Source organism: Epinephelus moara, chromosome 20, assembly GCF_006386435.1.
Source record: "Epinephelus moara isolate mb chromosome 20, YSFRI_EMoa_1.0, whole genome shotgun sequence".
NCBI lineage: Eukaryota > Metazoa > Chordata > Actinopteri > Perciformes > Serranidae > Epinephelus > Epinephelus moara.
Genome location: NC_065525.1, coordinates 23,962,147 through 23,985,508, shown reverse-complemented (window position 1 = coordinate 23,985,508; position 23,362 = coordinate 23,962,147). Strand labels below are relative to the sequence as shown.

Here is a 23,362-nt window from a genome sequence, read left to right as displayed (position 1 = left end):
AATACTGAGCAAATGCTTTAATCTGTTTTTTTCTCTGTTTATATGAAAACGAGCAATGCATTAAACATTTCTGTTGGAGCTGATGCATAAAGGAGAAGAAGCCCCTTTCTCTCTGGCTAAAGTACCTGCACATACAGTTGCAGACATTTTATGGGGCATTTAAAAAATTGATGAAACAAACAAGTAAAAACTTTGAGAGTCGGGTCAAACTTCTGCTTCAGTTTTTGCTCCGAAAATGACGTCCACCATGATGGCCACACCATATCGAAATAAAAGGCTGATGACACATTAATCATTTTAGAATGAACAGATGTATTTGCAGAGAGGTTAAATATGCCTTAGGTTAAATTTGCTTTCACACCCATTACAAGGAGAAGCTAAATGGGTTCAAATGTCTTCCTTAAACTTTCCATGTCAGCTAAGCGCTGTTTCCAAGAAACTTTCCCTATAAGTTTGATATTTCACAAACACCCTCACATAACAAATTAGAAAAGAAAACACTCACAGAAAAATGTGTAATTCAGCTTTAAAAAAATACCTCGCATCTTTTTTCTTTGGTAAATAAACTGTAGTGTTGTTGAGAGAGGAAGCGTATCTAATTTTAGACCTTAAAGTATTAACTCATTAGCGTCAGTGGAAACTAATGTTGAGAAGAAGCGCTATGGCTTGTGGTCTTTTGTTATTGATGTGTCTCCTTTCATTACAAGCTCTCTCTCAGGGACCCTGAAATGAGACATACGTGATATAGTTGAGAGGGTGAAAAGAAAAAAAAAAAAAGGTCTGACGTCGATGAAGTACGACATGTGCTAAAAGCAAAAATCTCTTAGCAGTAACCTGGTAACAAGCATCATCACACACTGGAGAGCAGAGACATCATAAGACAATGAGATGTAACACACGATGGGGTTTAAAATGCACAGAAAACCAGACCTTGATAATGGAGTTAAGCCATTCAGCATTTCAAAGGATAACTGTTGAATAGTCCTGCAGAACAAAATCCCCATATATAAAGAGAGCGGCGATACTACTGGTAATCAAGTTTAATTCCAATAATCAAACTGCATTTTCAGAAATTAAAGGTCATTACTCCGCCATCAGGTAACAATTACTGTGTGTGCCACAGCAGAGGACACATATTATAGAACAGTGTGTGATATACTCGCATGAACATTACCACAACTGTTTCATTACACTCAGAAAACTACAAAAGAGGACTGGTGACCCTTTTTCACTAAAAGCCCAGAGGAAAAGGAGTCCTTGTCCTACAAAAAGGGGCACTTTGAAACCCAGCATGTTGCTCGAAACAGAACCATTAATACCGCTTCACTCGCTGTGGCAAGAGAAGACTTTTCAGACAACTCTAACCAGTCTACTCCATATGAGATGGCAATGTTAAGATGCTGTATGTCAAGAGGAGAGTAATGACAAATGAAATAACCGGGAGAGTTTACACCACCACGTGTTCCTAACTTTATAAAAAAGGCTGTAATAAAGGAAGAACACACAGAATGTATAAAAGAAGAAGGTGATTTTTCTGCTTGCTACACAAGTGAAACCACATACTATAACTGTAAGTAACATTATCAGAGGTATTCCTGTCTCGAACAAAGACAACCCTTCTCTCTGTTTTCACTATAGCATTTGTGGGATATTTATTTTTAACTTGTCCTACTGCACTAGTCTGAAAATAGACGCTGGTGTTGTATGAACGGCCCGTGTGTTTGTTTTGACTAGCAACATAAGTTAACTCTGGAGCTGACCCGGACTACAACGCAGGACCAGAGGTTAAATGGCTGCTCTCAGGTATACAAAACACTCCGTGCGCACAGGAAACAGGAAGTCGCTTGTGTTTATATGAGGATATAATTTATGATAGGATTCCAGAAATACAAATTAATGGCTACCATCATCTCCAGAGACAACGACATAGGGAATATAACTTCCAAATCACAAGGCAGCATCATAGAGAATGTAAATCTCCATTAACTTATTTAAAATACTCTTAAGGTATTACCATCATGCTTAATATAATCTGCAATACTGTATGTGACCTACAGTCAAAATAAAAAATATAGAAAATCATTTTAATATCACTCCAATAAATCACAGGAGCCCAAAAGTGCACATACTTTTTTTCTGTAATATTAAAAATGGGCTGGCAGAAAAATTTCACATATATTGAAAAGCCCTGAAAAATCAACATCAACCCAATAAGTCTATGTCAACAGCGATGACATTTGATTTAGCTTAAAAAGGATTTCTCATCACTGCTGCTGTGAGCTCGATGGTGAAATACCAAAAAAAGGAGAATACAGTAATATGATGATGGCACAGCGGAGAGGAAGACTGGAGTAGATAAATAGTGGCGAAGAGCTGCAGGTGGATATTAAGTGTAATCGAATCGGCAGTGCAGTCACTGAACCAATGCATTCAATTAATAAAAACTTTTGAATGAGCTGGGTTTGTCTTAAATAGGCTGCGTTACACCTCCACCATGGGACGGACACCATCCACCACTCAGACAATAAGAAATCATGGATATTAACAACTACAATAACCACTTGTTGAAAGTGTAATCTTCCCAAGATACAAAATCAGTAATTAACTTGCTTCTATGTTTCTAGAAATGGCAGCTCACTAGTTTTTAGAGTTAACGGAGAAATAAAACACAGAGAAGACAAGCACTCTTGTCTGAAGACCTGCAACACTAACAAGAAACTGAAAGAGAAAGAGTTAGTTAGTAAGAAAAGAGGGGGGGACGTGAACATTTGAAGTCCCTTCTTTTGTGTTCGCTGCACTGAAGATAAAAGCGCAGAACAAGGCGGTGCATCAGATTTACAGCCACAGGTCAGAAGTTACGGGAAGAAGGAAGAGAAAACCTAAACTCAGATGACATCCTACTCTAACTTTAATAGACTGAGCAGCAGCTTTGTTTAACATTTGCCCGTGAACATCAACACAAAGGTTCAATTCAATTCAATAGAACTTAATTTGTCTCAAAGGAAGTTCTTGTGCCAGAGAATGCTTCAAATTACAGTAACACTAAGTACAGTAACCACAATTTTAACTGTTCAAACCAGACAACCAGTAGGTTCCTCTGTGCCGGGGTCACTCACTGGGCCCAGTTTTAGAACAATAGAGAATTAAATATCTAAAAATATACAAGATAGAAGTGTTTTCAAGGAGCAGAAGCAAAAACCAGTGCATAATAGGGTAACAATAGGGCTACAATAAGACCAAGGGTTACTAAAAATGAACTAAAATGGTGGAAAAAACTAAAATGGTGGGGGAAAAACAGTTAATGTTATATTGAATAATATAACACTGAGAAGTAGTATTGCACATTGTGCTAGGAGAATATGTTGTCAGTGTCCTTTGTTTCAGCTCTCCTCCCTACAGAAGGTGGCGCCAGCAACAGGTATAGAGTTTGGTCTTTTCAGAGGAAAACGCTCTGTTGCAAAGGAAGTGATGTTGTTTATGTTTCTGTCACCGGCAACGTCAGTTTCGCTACAATAAACGAAGAGATCAGAAAATAGCAACAGGAGCAAAAGAACTGCCGCAGAGACAAAAAACTACTTGTGTCTGCACACATGGAGCCAGGACGCAACATCTTTAACAATACATGAAACCGCTTTAAGACTCCCAACTTACACTGGTCTCATATGTAATTATCCATAGAGTTGAAACTGAACAACAACAGTGTACTTTCTGTACTCGTCCAGCCAACATCAAGAACATCCACTCAAGACATCTCCTGTAGTGGTTAGCACGAACACTGAATCATGAAAATGTGATATATTCACTGGTGACCTCTTCAAATCTAATATTGTTTAATCAGGCTGTAACTCAGCGCACATATTGAACAAATTAAAAAACCTTTAAATCTTTCATTAAATTAAATTAAAAGACGTGATAAAAGCACTTAAAAAAAGCACTGAACTCAAGACAAAGACTGCCACGCGGTTCAAAACTGCCACTAACTGCTCAGCCTAACAAGATTATCTGAATTATGCACAATGATGATTCACCGCTATCAAAACCCGTCATAAATGTCCCACACAACACAGACTTTATCTAAGAATCAACAGTAATACATTTAACTATTTACAGTTATAACTTTTAACTCTAACTAATTATATACAGCATTATTGTTCAGCTAACGTACTGTAACTTGTACTGTGCAAGTTGTTGTTGATTTCCCAACACTTTTTCAATATATTATGAGATGTTCTAGGGATAACCTTTTGAATAAGTTTTTACCAATAGAACTTAAAGCTGCTACAACTGTTATGTGTTTTAGCCCATTAACTTTGTATTACAGTAAGTACACCTTACATTACTGCTAACCATTTTCTAAAGCATGGTGTGGGGTTTTAGTCTGATCATTTGCAAACAACATGTCTGCACTTACTTTTATTATTATTAGTAGTAGTAGTAGTAGAAGTAGTCAGTTAGTTAGTTAGTTTTGTTTTGTAAGTTGCCTTATTTTGTGGTATTTAATTGCAAGAATGATAATAATTTAATAATTTTCCTTTTTTTAACCAAAAATGTAATTTTTTTTTTTTTTTTACTGATGTAAAATACTTACTATTGGCAGAAAAAGTTATTTCATATATGCAGTGATATACAATACTGGTGGCACTGTGGTGTTCCTACAGTGTTATCTGTCTCGTAACCCTTAATGGGGCCCCCTTGAAACTTGTCAGTTTCTTGTTAAATTATCCTTTAAATCCAGAGCACTATGGAACTGATACCTTTAGAGGCTTTAAGCTTCTGGCCCGAGGACCAGCCGTTCAACTTTTTTCATATTTGGGACCCTTTTTTGGGCTATATTGGAAATGATGGGGCCCGGGCCATTAGGAGTGGACTGTATGGACTAGCATGGACTAGAGCTTAGATTGGGCCCTCTAGCATGGACCGAGGTCTCAAAACACATCTCCATGTAGGTTTATGAGCTTTGGTTGTTTGGTTTGGTCACATTGTTTGATTGATATACTGTGTATATCTATATATATTTTTTTTTTCATTAGTGCTGACAATGTGTTCTATGTTAGTTGGGGAACGAGTTGGAAAAGAGGATGTATATGAAGAGATGTATATCTTCCATGCCCGTTATTTTGTATTGTTATGATCCTCAACTCAAATAAAATCTAAAAATATGATCTTGAAAACACTGCGTGAAAAGGTTTTTAAAAAATGCTTAATTTGATAATTCAATTATAAATTGCAGAATACATTTGTCGTTGTACTGAGTCCCTTTTTTAATAAGTGCCGGCAGGAGTTTTCTCTTCAGGTATAGCTGGTCCCACCATGCCACAGTCTACTAAAGTCTGCAAAAATGGAAAGAAAACAAAAAATCTAGTGCACAGCTGTGTTATAGCAGACGGACTTTCATTTCAAACCTTCTCATGTGTTCAGAGCCATTGGCAGGTTTGCTAATATGAAACTGGACATTTACGTGTATTTACTTTCTTGTTTGTTTGAGTTGAGTCAATAATTCATTATTTTAAGGTTGACGCAGGCACCTTTGAGAGACACAGAGCTGTATATGCAGTGTGTGTGTGTGTGTGTGTGTGTGTGTGTGTTTGCAAAAGTGACAGGAACAGAGAAAAGTTTGGTGTGTTGGATTTGTGGCTGCAAATCGTTACTGCTGTAATTTTGACTCTGGTCAACTTATAATCAAGTCACGCAGTTGAACATGTTCTCAATATTATGTCATGTTTAACCTTTGTATTTTTCTGACAGTACGTCTGACAACTGTAGATCTTTATTATGAACATATTACGTATTATTATTATTGCACCAATATGTTGTAAAATTTGACACTAAATGTGCTTTATTGCTGTCATACTACACAGCTGCTGTAATGCTGTCTATTGCATTAGAGAACATGGTATTAGTGACAGTTTCCATGTGTGCCAGCCAAAGTCTCATTTGACTGTCCTGTTATGTTTTTGTGCCATAATTATAAATACACACTCAGGACAATCTGCCTCTGCTTCTCAGAGTCGTCAGCATGCTTTGATATTCCAGGATTTATGCTTACTGTTAAAACAAAAACACAAACAAGCCACGCGCCACACTATCCTCGACAGAATTCGGAGTTGAAAGAGTACTGATCTGCTAAATATTTGCACGGCTGACGCTCGTCTCTCGTGGGAATATCCGATCAGAAAATCTGCTGATGGAGAATCAGACGCATTATTTAAAATGCAAATTGTGTTTTTGTTCATGTAAAGTTGATGCATCACAATGGGAATGCCAACAGAAAAAAGCAAATACAGTGGAAATGAAGTCATGATCACACATTCAGAACCACTTAAAAAAAAGACTTTGTTAACCAGTTAGTTGCAGAAATGTGAAGAAATATCACCTTCTGATTTCTGACCTGAACTTTTAGGAGCCAAACTGGATGTATGAATAAAAAAAAGTAAAAACACAACAATAAAATGGCAGCTATAAAATTCTGTTTTTGAGAAATTTGTGATAAAGCAAGAGCCCTCTTTGAGTAAAAGGAAATTCTATTATTCTCTTGCTCTAATCAAACAAAGCATCCTACTTATTCCGTTTTGGACAGTTCTCTGTTCATTTCTTCTTCTCATGCTCTTTCATCTCTCTTCCTACCCCCACTGCACCCGCTCCCCAGCCTCCATTTCCAGTGAGCCACCAGCAGGAGGATAATTGATCAATCATGCTAATTGAAGAGTCTGGACAGCTAGCCCACCATAGCAGATGTGCCAATTTGCATTCATTAAGATAGAAATGAGTCTTAATCACTGCTCAGGCTTTGATTGACAACATAAACATCCCCTGTCTGAAACTCCTGGTGCCCATTCAGCCCAAAGCACTGTAAGAGGGTTCATTCCATAACTGGTAATAAAATGTATTCTTTTTTTTGTCAGCTGTAAGCTGCTGAAAATGCACTTTTACAGCACTGTGGCTTAATGCATGTACTGTCTCCACCGGTAAAAATAAAATAAAACACAGAATGTGGCACATGATGACAAATTGAACCCTCAGTGATGATGATTGTGTAGATGTAGCCACTGTAAAATCTGCAAAGGCCAGTCGTGAAATTCACAATCAAAACAGATTCAGATGAAAACACACGGCTTGACATTCAGCAACGGTCAGAATTTACATATCTTATTGTTTCGATTAATACGGCTCCGCTTTATAACAACAGCTGATAGATCATGAGATAAAATGCGATGGAAATTACCTGATCATTTTATGCCCGTTTCCTCTGACTGCAGTGGTCTTGTGAGAGGGGGCGTTGCTTCATAAATAGAGAGGGAATTGTCTGTTTTTCCTAAAGTCACATTAACAATGGCCGCCTCTCTTTATTATGAGGAAGATAAGCAGAATTTCCCTATGAATGATCTTAGGTTGTTTACTCTCACAAATCATCAGGGTAAAAAAAGAGCAGTGAAAAGTCAGCGCTTTGCATATGGTGCAGTCCAGTTATTTGCAAATACGAGGCGGTGGTATTTGCTTCTCAAATTGGGTTAAAGCCTGTTCGCAGTCCTGGTTGTATACAATTACAATTAAGTGTTGACTTAATGCCCGCAAACCTGATTAATCCTAATCTATACCATATACCTTAATGGTAATGAATTGCTCAAAGAGGGGACGGATAAATGCCAAATGATGCCTGTGAAGTTACTATCTGATTTCAAGGCTTCTCCAGCAGACACAGTGATCTTTCTGTGTGCTGGGGAACGGTGTGAGGTTATAGCGGAGCATGAGCGAAATCTCATTAGCTCCACTAGCGGAGAGGGGAGGAAGAGTAAATATTATTAGATTAATCTAATGACTAACGGCAGCATTTGGATTTGTGGCATAAACAGAATTCAATAAGAAACACAATAGGGACAACACCATGAAACCTTCGGCCGTGGACGCTCAGCTCGGTTCACAATACCACATTTATTTCCAAGGAGTTATTACTAGATGTTGATGAGTGTGATCTTGAGATTGGAGTGTGCTACGATTCTGCGTTACAAAAGAATAAAAATACAGCAAATGTGACCCTCAAAAGACTATTTTTTTTACTCTAAGTGGGAACCAGATCACCTTCAATTGAGAGGGCAGATTTTGCTTTATTTTACAGGTAAATTTATTATATGATTTCTTTACTAAATAAATATGAACATCTCACAAAAGTCAAACAATGACATTCCACCTTAACACTGCTTACAAATGTCTAAATAATGACACACAGGTGAGCACATAAAAAGAGAGATTTCATACAACAGTTCACCTGTCGCCTGGAGTGTTGGTAAGGTTAAGACCATCAACACATGCAGACACAAACAAACACACACACACCAACACACACACAACACTGAGCCTACTGCTCCGCTTTGGACTGCGAGCCAAGTTTGAGACAAAGTCCATAGCCCTCCACTGGGTTATCAAACTGTGGCCCAGGCATGCATCCATCTGTGGAAAACATGGAGACTGTTCTCCCACACTGCACAGCTCAGCCTTTATCTACAGATGGTACTACTGAGCAAGAATGTGACCTTTGATTTAGTTTCTCACACGGAACGAGCTTCCCAGTGAAAAGCGGGAGAGGGTTTTTCTGGCCTCCCAAACCGGACAAATGAGCACATGGTTGTTTGCACGGCAAAATTTGGTTTAACGCAATTTAAAACATTTAGATAAGTGTCCTGTGTAAGTGTCCTCATGTGAGGCCCATTTCACTAGATAAATGGGGGAGGAGTGGATTCTTCCCATCAATACAAAGGCATCAGCTCCTGCGTGTAGTTTACAAGGAGCTGTGCAGCAAGACTGAAAAAAGGCTTGCAGAAAGAGGCAGTAAGGAAAACAGTCTGCCTAAAATATGATCAAATCATAGCTCTCGCAGATTATCACCCACCTCCGACACCGGCTCTTTGGCCAAGTGAATAGTGGGGTTGTGTGGTGATGCTGTGAAGTGGACTGGGTTGGTTACTTCTGCTCTGCTTCCTCACTTCTGAACCTTGACCGTGTAGCCAGCAGGCAGAGGGAGGTTTGTGCATATCTGCAAAGATGCTGGCCGAGTGAGCGGGGACAACAGTGGCTTGTTCTCGCCTTTTGTGCAGCGGGGCAGCTTCCTTGAGAGTAGCCAGAAGGGCTAAGTGGGGAATCAGCATGGGACCACTGGTGCTATATTATCCTCTATGTACATTCTAATTACACCCTGCTGTCAGCGTAAACATACACAAGCAGGGCGCAGATATGTGCGATATACAAGGGAATGACCCAACTGATAGGCAGTGAATAACCCCATAATGATTGTGAGTGTAAGATGTTGTTGCGTTGAGCCCGCTTCAAGAGTCAAGGCAAAAAACAAATTTGTGGTCACTGTTACGTAAGTAAGGAATGTGTCCATGTATTTTTTATGCAGGTGAGCCCCTGCTCTGCTCTGAGGGCCCCTGATGGAGGAGTGACTGCATGAGTCTACTGGATGCCAGAGCACTCTTCTGCAGCTCTGCCAAGCAGGTAATTCACAAGCAGCAGTGGCATGAATAAAAGATAATGGGCCACAGCTGACTCCTTTATGCTGCATGTAATTTCACTAATTCCTCCAAGTGAAAGTCTTTTCCAAAGCTAGGATTCTTGAAATTTTTCAATCTCACCCATCTTAAACCCTTGATGTCTTTTAATTGGGCATTGGTAATAAAAAAAAAACGCTGTATGTTTTAGTGGGCAGGTGGCAGTAAAAACACCAGAGCATTGCAACGCAGCAGTCTGCATTGTCTTATAAAAAGTATCTCGGAGCAGAAAACACTAATCTAAGTCTATTTCAAATGAGAGCTATAAAAATGAATGGGCAACTTTATATTAGCACTATCAGGGTTTCATCAATAGGCATTAACATACATTGTATATGCTTTCATTTAGTCAAAATGAAGACACCAGCCTCTTAAAGCAGATCTTGAATAAGCCGAGAAACCACACGTGTGCCAATGAAAGATGTTTGGAACAGGATGTATCCCTAATCATTCTCATTTACTTTGGCTTTTAGGCTTTTGGCTGACAGTTTTGTATGCTGGCATAACAAGTGGCTTACTCTTCCGCCCGTCGCCGGGCATGCAGGAGCTGCCAGGAAACCCAAGTGCTTGTTGAGTTTTATAGAGCAGTATGGAATGTACTAAACACTGTATTTTCACTGCTGCAATCGCCAAGCTGATGGTCTGTGATGAGGAGTAACCAGAGAACCGAGGCCTACAGGTACAATATCTATGGGAAACAGGGTCAGAAATGGTGGTCAGCGGCTACTGTGTGCATGCGTGTGCAGAGATAGGTTTTCCACGTCAGTTGATGGGCACAAGAGACGCTGAACTTATCAGGGAGTGCAGACCTCCTGTGTCCTATCTGAATGGTGACTGAGAGGAAACTGTTACTTGTTCCTCACTGTTGTTTGTCTAAAACATTATCCTTGGAGCACTTACAGAGCGTCTAAGCCTACACTTTCAGAATATAGTTTATAGCTTGAATCTAGGACTGAAATAATAAATTACATCTTGTAAACCTGAACATATGTTTTGTATAAATCAAAAAGACGAAAAAACAGGAAAAAGCACGACGTGAAAGAAGTTTTTTTTACCCCCCTTGACACAAAGTACGAAGGCGACGCTCACTCACCTCTACAATGTCAGAGTTGGTTCTGCTCTCATGGGGCTCGTTGTACTCTGTGTATTTCAGCAGCACTTTGTCCATGTCCGTGCTGGCATACTGGAACAGTTTGTTAGAGCTGTTGAAAATGATGAGGGCTATCTCACAGTCACATAGTACGCTCAGCTCATAGGCCTTTTTCATCAGTCCAAACTTCCTCTTTGTGAAGGTAACCTGAGGAGCACACAGAAAAACAAAACCATCCATTACAGAGGGAAACGCTTTCTGTAAATTAAAAAGGGGGATCAAAGTCAAGTGGGCAAAACTGAAATTTGTACATCTGCGTGTAATTTGCACAAGTGTAAATGTTGATTTAGGATTCTTGTTGCAACAGATGGTGGTAGTTTATTTCTCCGACTCTGTGTTTATTGGACAATTGTCAGTGGTGGGAGAAGTATTTACATCTTTTATTTAACTAAAAGTAGCAATACCACAGAGTAAAAGTACTTAATTACAGGTAAAAGTCCTGAAATTTGTGACAGTGAAAAAATAAAAAACTTAGCAAAAAGTAGCATAAAATGGTAAGACTCAAATTACAGGTACCAAAAAAAATGTCTCAGTAATGACTTCTGCTAAGTTTTAAAAGATATGCACTGCAGGCTAACCCAGAAAAATATCACTATTAAGAATCTCATTATATTACAACAACGTTACAGTAACCAAGGTGACAGATAACTAGATCAGCCCTCCTTTAGGAATGATTGCAATGACATAGTACACGTCTGAAATGTCTAGTTATCAGGACAGAGGTCAGGGTTAGAGGCACAAGTCAGCGAGCTGAGTCAGAGCTTTGGCAACAACAGGGGTCCATACATTACTGTAGCCCCTGACTCCATATACGGAAAGCTATCTCTGTAGTGCAGCATAAGCCTTGTAACATGAGCCCTCAGATGGGACTTCGGGTCATACATCACTCCGATGGTAACGCAACCCTCTCTCTGCAAAGTGACTTTATGTCCTGTATCTCTGCAACTCTGTCTCTGTGGTCGCCTCAGACCCACGCACACATGTCATTATGTTACACCACCTCTTTACAGTACGCTACAGTCATTTCTCAAGCTAAAAACACCACTCACAAGGAGGGCGGATATAAATGCAGCTGTTTGCTACTTTGGTTTTGTAGTGGTTGTTTGCAGAAAATAGTTTTTCAAATCTGTTTTGAAATCATGGCTCCAGATTTATGTTTTTCTTCAGTGCGTGTGTCCTGTCAAACGCATATTATATGGCGTGGCTTGTGATCGTGCTAGTGAAAGCGGCGCTCGGAGCCACAGAGGAGTGCATGTGTCTGTATTCTCCATCAGTTTCACTGACCTACTAAGAGAGGAGTTGAGCAGATGAGCTGGCTTTGTTCAACTTTAATTGGTCACAGCTTGCGGCTATACCCTCATTTTAACTGGTATAATGCAGTATAATCCTATGTGTTGCATAGTGTCTGTGTAACGCTCAGGCTGTGGGGTCACTCCAACTGTGATAAATGAATTTCAAATCTTCCACACTACAGGTAATTACACTGGACCATTATTCCCGCTCTAGACACGGAGGAGCCTGTCCTTGTGTCATTTTCTATTCAATGCACCGATGTCAGTCGAGCTCATATGACAAGCCAAATTCTAAAATGACAATTCTTGAAATGACAAGGTTTAAATACAGGCTGAATCAAATGACATGTTGCCTTGCAAATCCCAGACACATAAAGCCTTTGAGTGAGTTTGGTGACACAGAAAAAAAACCATTGTGTGGTTTTGTCATTCTGATGATGTTCTCAAGGTGGATCACTGCACGGCGGCAGATTGAGGCGATGTGATGTGAACAGTCTCAGGTCTGTTTTCTACCCACTTAGAGCACCTGCAGCTCTAAACGACTTGATACTAGTCTCCTCTGACTGAACACCGGGGCTGCACCCGCTCGTTTGCCTGCTTCCATATTTGTTTGTTCGCCTAACCAGCTGGAAAGCAGCGACTGTCATGTGGGAAAATGATTAACAAATTGTATGCTCTTTAGCAGATGAATGCGGCTGTTAAGCCATGGAGATGTCACCTTTCAGCAGGAAGCCCAGGATGAGACGCTGAGCGAGGACTTTGTTCCACCTGGATGCATGGCAGAGTGCTGAGTGCAGGGCTGCTGACCCAGGCACCGCTTCATTTCAACCTCAGCAGCAGCAGCAGCAGCAGCAGCACTGAGACTTGGTCCTTGCCCCAGCCCCAAACACAGCACCTTTACAAAAGCCAGCTGCCCCTCACACTGCCATTAAAGGTGACGACCACATTACTCTTCGCAGTTACCTTTAATGGGGAAAGACGGAGGCTGTTTTGTCCAGTTTGCCCTGTTTTTCTCCTTTTGTTAGAGTGTGTCCAGCTTAATGTGATAAGTTGTGACACAAAACAGCTGTGAGCATAAAGACCAGCATACACAAATATAACCTCCATACACCCACATCTTCTCTGGGGTGACTGGTGAGACAGTGGAAAACCACAGACATCCTTGAGGTCAAGTGGGAGGTTCACTGGCGGAGCTTTCCTATGGTTCACCAAGTCAAAGACACCCACAAAGACACTCAATGTGGTTTTAAAAATTCGAGTCTCTCCTATAGTAAGATGTGGTACACATGTAGTCTAGCTCCCTGACTAATTCATGTAATTCACAATGACAGGATTAGCCTCAGTGTTGTAAGGCTGTGTTGTACCAGTGCATCTTACACATGTTCTGAGAAATCAAATGTCAGGGCAAAAGAGAGAGAGAGAGGGGGGGGGGGGGACACATTTAAACTTCTAATAAACTGGAGTGAGTCCAACTTTCTCTGCTTTTGATAAGGTCATTACAACAGCTCACACAATACCAGACAGATTGGCGACTATACTAGAATTTCATTTAGACTGTGCCAGGCTGAAAACCCTGACCTTTTAAGAAGCTCTCACAATGTCAAGATGAGGTGGTAATTCTGCTCTGAATTCACACTTTCTGCATTTCAAACTTCTTCCCTTGTGCCCAACCACCATTACCTGTTTGTTTTTTTTCTTTTAAATGAGCTTTAACTGAGCTCAGTAATTCAGTCCTTGTTTGCATGCTTTTAGACTTTGGGTATGAGTTTTGCGTGCAAGCTAAAAAGCTCTCTAAAAGTATTTTAAGGTGCACTATGCAAGAAGTTTCTGTAAAATCATATTGGTCAAAATCACAGGGTGGTGCTGCAGCAGAGAAAAGGGCTATAAGAGACAGTGTGGATTCACACTATTTGTCGATATAAAATTGTGCAGCAGTTACGGATGGAAATCTTCATTCACAGGAACAGACAAAATAATATTCAAGGATAAAAAACAAAAATTCAGATAAACGGCAACAAGCGAATTTTACCTTCTGGAGAAACAGGGCTCACTAGGGCTGTACTGAATGGGGTTTTTTATATTCGAAGCTCCAATTAAGGTGTGAAGCTTTAAACATCTCCACCTCTCCAAAAAATGCTTGTCAAGTCAAGTCAAGTAGTCAAAGCACATTTCATGCGACAAGCATAAAATCAATGTGCTTAAGACACATCATACATGACGAACATAAAGTATCATATAAGATGATAAAGTATTACATATATAAAAACAAGCAAGACATGATAAAGACAAAATAAGAAGGTGTTATTATCATTATTAAAAAAGGGGAGATAAAGACAATAATACTAATTCCTAAAAAAAAAAAAGCCCACTTAAAAACCAAACTTGCAAAAAAAAGATATGTGTACAGAGGTTTTTAAATTAAATCAGCTTTCTTTAAACAAAAAAAAAAATGTAATTTATGGTTCTGTTAGATTGCTGCTAGACCACCTGGTAAACACAGGTGTATGCCTCCCTTTGTGTGCAGCAAGTGGGAGAGCAAACGTTTTTTTGACCACAGTGAAAATGTTGTTTAGACGGCTAAATGCCAACAAATTGGATTGAAGCAGAATATGTTGTTAGATAAAAGAGTAAATTTTGGAAATGTTTACATTAATCTTTATTCAATGAATTCTGACTTTTCAAATTCAAAATTCTCTGGAGTTCTGGAAAATGATCACACAAGCCAGAAACAACCCTACGCAACCACCACTGGTATCCAATGTTACAAATAGTAATATTAGTAAAATAATATTGGTGTAGCCTAAAGTTTATCTGCAACTGTGTGGAAATGCCAGGTTTAAACAGAATAAACAGACACACACACACAAAAAAAGAATGTTGATTTCTCACAATAACTGGGTGGGCCAAATGCAACCATCTATCTATGTGTAAAATTCCTGACATCTGAAATCTATAGCATGAGCATATGCGCCTGTCACCCATGCTTGTACTGCAATATTTGTTTTGGTTTTATCCTTTCCATCCTCCACAAGGCCAGACTCTGCCACAGAAAGCTGTATAGTATATAAGAACATATGCTACAACAAACCCCAGCACACACATCCACACAGAGTTGATGTGTCAATCAAAAGGTCTATCAATGTCTGTCCGCAGGCAGAGGTGCCAAGATGACAAACAAGACATCTGGGACTCAGAGTGCAGCTGTGACTGGGGCATGGCAGGAGATGCCTGAGTCACTAACACCTTCAGAGGGGTGACGAGCTAGCGGCCTTATTAGAACCTCATGTCACCTCTGACGGGCCCCATGGCAGACATGAGAGCGGGCTTGAGAGTCAGAGAGGTCTGGCACCAGCTGGCAGAGTGACCCGGGCCCTGTGGCTGCTGCCCTGGCTATGCGGTGCCAGAGTGTACGGGCCTGGGAGACAGGCCAGGGCCACCACGACTGTCTGCCTGGATCAGTTCTCGCTGGGAGAGAGGACAGCCCCAGGATCCCCATGTGGACAACTGAGGGCGCAAAGGCCTCATCTACTGGGTGGGATTGACCTTGAAACCTACAGTAGCCTTGACTGATCCTGTTTAGCGGGGAGGATGACATGCTAGTTAACTAAACGTAAGCAGGTTTCCTAGATTTATCTCTTATCGACAACCAGGATGACTGGAAGAGAGACAGGATGCTGTGTTTATAGGTAATTCAGCATCATCTGTGAGCATTTTATGATGCATTACATGGTGCGATCACCATCTCTTGACTTCATGTTTTGCTGCTTCAGCACAGTTTTATGGAAACGACATATCATCTTGAACAATGATAATATATGCGCTGGCTGTCACATTTAACAGTGTCCCTCTGTTCCGTCCATGGTCTATCAACATGCTCTTTACCTGTCAAAAAAATAATGACGACCGCTCAGAACTTCAGGAATGGGTGAAGGCTGAAATATGGGAGGTGTGCGCTGTATTGCTCCCTGGAGAGGAAAGCGAGAGAGCAAGAGAGAGAGCTGCTCTGTGCCTACAGGCATCTGAAGTGCCAGAGCACAATCCAAAATGAGCCACAGCAAGGGCAGGCAACCCTCCACCCAGCAGCAAAATCATCAAACTTTTAATGACTTGGGCAATTACCCCCAGTGAGCCTGCTTAATGGCATCCATAGGACGTCACTAGACACTGCTCACTAGGCTACACCAGCCTATTCCCTACACTAACTTACAAGACTAATGTGTACCCTCCTTTCTCCACCATCATCCCCCCCCGCAGATCCACGCACACCATGACAGCTGCTCTGAGAAGTAGGTGAAAGACCCTGAAAATGCTCATTGAGTGCCATCGGCTCTGCTGTTGTTATTGTGTGCGGTTCATGAGTTCCAAACCTGCCAAGTCGAAACACAACAGATACTCCTCTCTTTTTCCGGGCCAAATTTCAGCAGCCCATATGATTCCACTGTAAGGCACTGTATGTGTGATAGAAAGAGAGAGAGAGATGCGAATGTTGGATAATAGTGTATAATAAACGTGTGTGTCTGTCTGTGACTCAATCTGTAATAATTGCAGTGAATACTGTAAATGAGGAGAATCAAGCAGGGCGGCGCTGTTGTATGGTTGTTATCTCGCATTCATTTGCAATCAGCGTGTCAGTCTGGCTGATGACTGCGCCGCTGTGTTGTAGGACCATCACTTATGCAGGGGAATGGCTCAGGAACTGGCTCTTCACCATCCTACAGTATGCATGACAGGACCTCTGCTGCCTTCATGTCTCATCCTGTACACCTCCGCAAGGCCAGGCAGCAGAGACACACACACACACAGCTGGACAAAAACATACACACGCCGCATGCAACGACTAAACAATACTTTAATTATCTTATCTTTGTTGTCATTTTTGCACAATGCACTACATTGCTCTGAATTGTGACAATGTGTTGTCATTATGCACTGTAGGTAACGACTTAGAGCAAAATATCAGCCAAGTTCACTGCCTGTCCCAACTCTGCACTCACAATTCCTGATAGATTGTGCAATTACAGACCTCCTCAGCCTTTGCCACGCTCTGCGTTATAAATCCTGAAAGGTTAACAGCCCTCCTAAAGCACTTGCAGTGATAATGCAAGGGAGCCCCCGTTGTCCCCACACAACATCCCGTATAGCAACACTATCTAATTAGCCCACTTAAGGACTTCTTTCGTTTTAATGCTAAGAGTATGGATAGCTAGCAGCAGAGCGGCGTAGATAAAGATTCAAATTGTCTCCCGACAATGGGGACCATATGTTAATGGCTATTCCCCCTTGGTTAGGAGCACGCCCCAGGGAGATGGCACTGTGCGCTTCATGGCCCACGGAGGGGAAAAAAAGAGAGAGAAAGATACACACGCATACATCACTTTATACCAAAGCTTTATTTTAGCACGGCGGCCTATTGTCACAGCAGACTCTCTGCTGAGCCAGCTAAAACCAACTAAATGCAAGCTGAAATGCCTGCGTTCTGCTGATAAACTTTCTCACAAATTATACAGTGAGACATTTAAAATCTGATGCAAACACTCGACTTCGGGAGACACATTAATAATAAGCGACGTCTCTCTCTGCAGCTCCACTTTTCTGTGAAACAATACGGCAAAACACCTTCTCTCACTCCCTTCACATGTGCATTGTAAAGAAAGCACAGCCTGAAGGGTTAACTCGCTCACAGACGAACAGTTGACAACCTGTTTTCATGTAATTTTGTCTCTCTCTTTTTCTCACTGATGTCACAGGTCATTGAATACAGTGTAGATACCAGCAATGAGCCAGGGGTGATTCCTCTCCTGCTTGGATTCAACCCAGAGCCAGGTGTTATACTGATAATTGGCCCACAGTGTGGATTTTTGTTTCGCACTTGGCTGAACCGCTAGCCTCACAGTAACAGACAGAGACACGGTCAGAGTACCAATTGGCTAGTACCATATCATGTTAATATCCTCAGGAGAGGAGGCACCACTGTACCTACATTATATTTCTGTGTGCACAGCGAAAAGTTGTTCCACCTGTGAAGGAATGCAAATTATATTTTCTGGGGGTGTTAACGAGATGCGTTCTATTTGGCTATGGGAAACCTACACATCTTCATTAATTGGTGTAATTCGTCAAAAAACTGTGCTCACGCATCCTCAACTTAGCTCTTAAATCAAAATGAGCGCAGCTAAAAAAGAAACGCACCCAGCCTTTCTGCTATAGATATCCAAGCCTGTTATTCTTGTTTCAAACAGACCTAGGCTGTTTTGTACAGTGTTTTGCTGTTTAGGAGTTTATATATAACATGAGCAGACAGAGTGAATTCCAGCTCTCTCCCTCTCTGCGGCTAGCTGGGACCAGTGTAGCCAAGGCAGAGAAGGGTGCTGTGTGTCCTGCTGACCCACCCTGCAAATGAGAGGGTGCTGTGGTGCAGTGGCTGCTCCTAATTACTACCAAACAGCTGCAAACACATAGGGCTAAAGCGAAGGGGCCCAGCCATGTTGCCAGGCCAGGGGACAAGCCCTACAGTGTGGGGAGGCCACAGGCGGCCCGCTGTGCTTCTCGCTACCCTCAGCTCACTCCCACGCCATGAGGCCCCCGCTGCAGCCCAGCGCTCCTGCTGCCTCATCAACTTCTCTGGCTGAAATTGCAGGGTGGCAGGGGAATCATGTCTGTAAATACGACCGCACTGACAAAGAAATGTCATGGTCCCTGTTCAGCTGGCTGGGACTTTGGGGAGGGAGGTATGTCTGTTTAGATCCATGCACACCATGACAGCTGCTGAACTCTGGTCTGAGGCAGGAAGGAAAATAGAAGACGACTGTAACCTTCAAACAGGTACAGAGTGGACTTTCTTCTCAGACACAAAAGATGTGGTGCAATCTTGTAAAATAAGCTAAGGAGAAAGTAATATGATTATAAAAGTCTACGTAAAGTGCTCCAGATAAATAGATACCAAACTCCGACACTCACCTGCCTGTTCCTCTCATCCATGATCCTGGTGATCTGTATCTTCTTCCGCCCCATGACTGCGTCCTTTCCGGTCTCTCTGACACCTCGACAATATCAGAAAAACTACACGATTTCTTCCGGCGCTCTCCTAGCACATTGTGCAACAGTCTCTCTTCGTGTATACGTTCTTTCTTCTGTCTTCGCAACACGCTCGTCGACAGACCACAATCTGCAAGAGGGTAGAAAGAGAAAGACAGAGAAAGAGAGAGAAGAGGGGGGGGGTGAAGAGAAAGTTAACTTGACACTCAACAATGTCTCCTTAAGCACTTCAAAGCACCGGAGGGCTCTGCTTTCTGTTCTCAAGCACATTCAGAGAGTATGAGACCCACATGGTGTACCCTTATCTCCTCCGCTGCTGCACTTGAACCACAGCTGAAGTCAATGAAAGACGGCTTCACACTTAGAGGGCAGCAGCTATACAAGACTCGCTGATTAGGTGTATTGAACTGTACATTTTGAATTAAATGCATACATTCAGACAATGGCAATAAGAGCCGGTGACGAGTTCTTTAATAATCCTAAAGTCTATGTTAGAAGGTACTATTCTTAAGGAGTAGTTTAACATTTTGGGAACTGTGTTTATATGCTTTGAGATGGCTGACATCACTCCCAGGTTAAATACAAGGCTTCATCCAGCAGCTGGTTAGCTTAGCTTAGCATAAAGACTGGAAACTGGGGAAACAGCTAGCCCGACTCCCTACAACATTTAAAAAAAAACATGTTTCCCTTTGTGTTCGGTCTCTGTGCTAAGATAAGATAACCGGCTGCTGGCTGTAGCTTCGTTTTTAATGAACAGACACTCGCTTTAAGCACTAGATTCATGTAATCTCTATATGTTTTGATAGAGTTTTAAAGCTACATTCATTTTAATAGAAATAGTTTGTCTGTCTTCCTCTGCCTGCAGAAGACAGAACATTTCCTCGCTCTTCCTGAGCTGACCCACCCTGATGCCAGCTTTGCTCTTAAGATGATTAAGAGTGCACCCAGTCCGAGGTTGACAGTAGTTGAAATCTCCTGGGCTGGAGGAGAAGCCATGGGGGGTGAGGAAGATGGGGGTTATATTCCCACATGAGCTTGTAACCTGGCCAGTGGTTCAGATCGCACTATTCCCCCAGGGAACATCTAGCTCGGTCCTGTCTCTGCTTCTCTGCAAGAAGAGCTATAGCCCCCTCCCCGGAGGCGCATCCATCACTTACACCCAGCAAATAGAAAATGTCTAAACAACTGCATTTCCCCGATGAGTACAAATGTAGAAAGGTTAACAACTCAGGCCATTAGATGCAGTCAGCAGTTGTGAGGCGAGGTGGCCAGGGGCCGAACTGGCAGCGAAAACGAAAATGACCAGTTCCAGTGGCACACAGTCATTATGGGTTACAGATGGACTGGCATTATGGTGTCTGGCTGTCTGAATCGGGGCTCCACTGTAGGCAAACTTGACTGAGATCACCTCGCTAACTACCCACGCACGGCTGTCTGAGCCAGGAAAGTAACCGCCTGAACCCTCACAAAGAATTTCCCCAAACCACATCACAACAGACCAGGGAGAATGACGATGTTCTTGTTCATTCACCATTTCACGCAGACACACACTGATACACACACACAAAAACACACTGACAAGAGTGGTGTTCGAATTAGAGGGAGGTCAGGGGGGGGACATATCTGAGCCACCCTGAAAGCAATAGCACTACAAGTTTCCAAAAGTGATCATTTCATAACCTGTCATTGTGTTTATATAATACTGAAACCCTCAGTGAATTTACTGGAATAGGCGGTATGCTGGTGAATTCACTGTGTTTATAAATTTAATATAATGACAGAAATTTAGATATCTCCAACTCGATTCCTTCTTTCTCCCATTTTGGGAAATGGAGATACTTTTTGTCAGATTTCATGACACAGTGTCAAACAGAGAGCTATTTGCAGGCAGGCAAGTGATGAACTTGACAGACAACAGACCAGTGCAGTGTATTTTATCTGCATAGAGGTAAGGAGATAATCTCTTTCTCACTCTGTGTTTGTACAGTATGTGATTGTATTGGATGAAAGGGTTTATACTGTTTGCTTTTTATTGGTGGTTGTAAATGAAGTTTTATTTGTTGCCTTTGAATTTGGATGCACTCGTTTACAGTATTCAACGGTTTTATCCGTGTGCCTACGTGTGAACTTGAGTGTTGGTTTAGAGCAGCTTATCTGAGGTACACTAATCTGTAATCATCTGTTGAGGTTGGTCTGAATTAACCACAGCGAGTTCTTCAGTGTATGTGGGAAACTGTACATGAGAAAGAATCGAGACACTATCACACACGCACACATATACGTCTATCCTTTCCTCTCTTTATGCAGAGGAGCTGTCACAGCAGGACAGTTCAAGTCTAGAGGCGTAATAGACTGTGTCATGACATTTCCCTTACACAGATACGAAATGACAAGCTGAGAGGGCCTTCAGACTGCAGGTGTGTCGCGCTCCCAACTTGGTGTCCGCACTCATCAAAAGTCAGTTGGTAAGCTAAAACATCTTGCTGACAAAACCTTGTTTTCAGGATTTGAATGATCACTCCATGTAATGGTGCAGTTGATCAAAACACAACATATTTCACTGTAGATCAAATAGTGTAATTTAAAATCCCTAGAACTAAGTGGGAAATTTTCAGCTGGCACCACCACCCAGATAGACATGTCAGAAGATGGTCAGATTACAAAGGAGAACAATGTCTGCACTGTAGCAGAGTACATGTTTGTGCGTGACACTCCGACTTCTCTTGACTGTTAGGAGGGGACAGAGTATCTGTTTATGGCTTAAATCATGTGCTTTGTGTGTGTGTGTGTGTGTGTGTGTGTGTGTGTGTGTGTGTGTGTGTGTGTGTGTGTAAGAAACAGAGACGAAGAGATAAACATAAAACGAGAGAAGGAAAGGGGGCAAACTGAGCCTGGAAGCAGGAGCAGGACAACACGAGGCTATGTCGCCACCTCAGTGTGCAGCACATGGTTGATACTTGAGTACTTTATGTAAACAGGAACCCTTGTGCAAAGTCCCACCTCTATTAATCATATAGAGTATAACTCCTCTAGTAGTAATAGGCATTATGATAGTTTCATTCAATTAATTTACAGCAGCAAGCTAACGTACTTAAACCTACCACTTACATTTCGCTACTTGCTGTATGTGGCGCACAATAAATGCATTTTAATGTAAAGGCAGAGATCGGCATTTTCTTTCAAGAAAGTTTCAAGAAACTTAGCTAACATTTGAAAATGTTCACTACATATATTCCAATAGTAGATTTAGACATTTTATGGCCTTTTTATGGCAGAACGCGTTGCATCTTTGCATGGACGGAATACATTTTATTACAGGATTTAAGAAACAGTATGTAAGATTTAGGGGAATTTAGTGACATCTAGTGGTGAGGATCACAGATTACAACCAGCTGAAACTTTTCCGGTTAAAATTCCTTTAGTGTTCATTGTTCAGGAGGTTTTTACTGGGACACTGAAAAAGCAGTTTCACGTTATAAATCAGTGTTTCACCTATGTTGTTTAGCACGACGCAAACGCCACTAGCCTAGCACCTGCTGACGTGTGCTCACCTTTTTTCACCGATAACTTAAGATCCAGATGTTTAAGGGGTTTTTACCAGGAGCCAAATTATCTGCAGAGGTATCTTCCTCTCAAAAACAAACAAACCAGGTGATTAAAAACAGTACAAGAAATACAAAGTACACAAGAAATTTAAAAAAAAATCAGTGTTTTTCTGCGCTCTTTTCCCGGAGGGGCTACTAACAATGGTGGCTGGTGGGGAAAAGCATATGGCTCAATCTAGCTAGTGTTTGGTTTGACGTTTTGAGCTACTGTAGAAACATGGCGATGCAACGTGGCAATCTCCATCAGGGTTCAACGCTAAGGTTTTTTTTCACTTGCCCGGTCGGGCAAGTTGGTCAGAGATCTACTTGCCCGAAGTCAGTTTTTACTTGCCCTATAAAAATTGTTTAATTTAAGCGGCTATCAAATAACAAAGACTGCAGTTATTTTTATGTTATATAATCTTTATTCACACTGTATTTATTAATTAAAACAACATATGTCATGTATTGTAGCTTAATTCCTACACAATCGTTCTCCGTCTATAATTTTGCACCCTATTTGAGCCATGCCCACCTCTATTTATTTTTCACCCCTCTCTCCAGTTCTGCTGTATTAACACCGGGTTTAATATATTTTGCTTCCATCTCTCTGCCCTGCTCTACTCTACTTCAACGCTACTTAGCTCTCTCTCTACTCTACCAGTAGACTACCACATCCACCTGTTGCACAAAACGCACACAGCAGTGTTTCCCCTAGGATGGAGTTGTAGCAGCGGAGGTGAAGCACACGCATGAAAA

General features: G+C 41.5%; 1 protein-coding gene across 6 annotated transcripts in view; it reads right to left on the bottom strand.

Annotated features, from left to right (window-relative positions):
- mef2aa (myocyte enhancer factor 2aa) overlaps window positions 1-23,362 on the bottom strand; it is a 72,449-nt gene that overhangs the window by 24,520 nt on the left and 24,567 nt on the right. For all 6 annotated transcript variants that reach the window (XM_050073614.1, XM_050073613.1, XM_050073615.1 and 3 more), the window contains 2 exons: window positions 18,942-19,149; window positions 10,636-10,839 (listed from right to left, as the gene is read on the bottom strand). In XM_050073614.1, coding sequence (XP_049929571.1) covers window positions 10,636-10,839; window positions 18,942-18,995 — 258 coding nt within the window. In that variant the 5' untranslated portion in view covers window positions 18,996-19,149. The remainder of the gene's footprint in view (window positions 1-10,635; window positions 10,840-18,941; window positions 19,150-23,362) is intronic.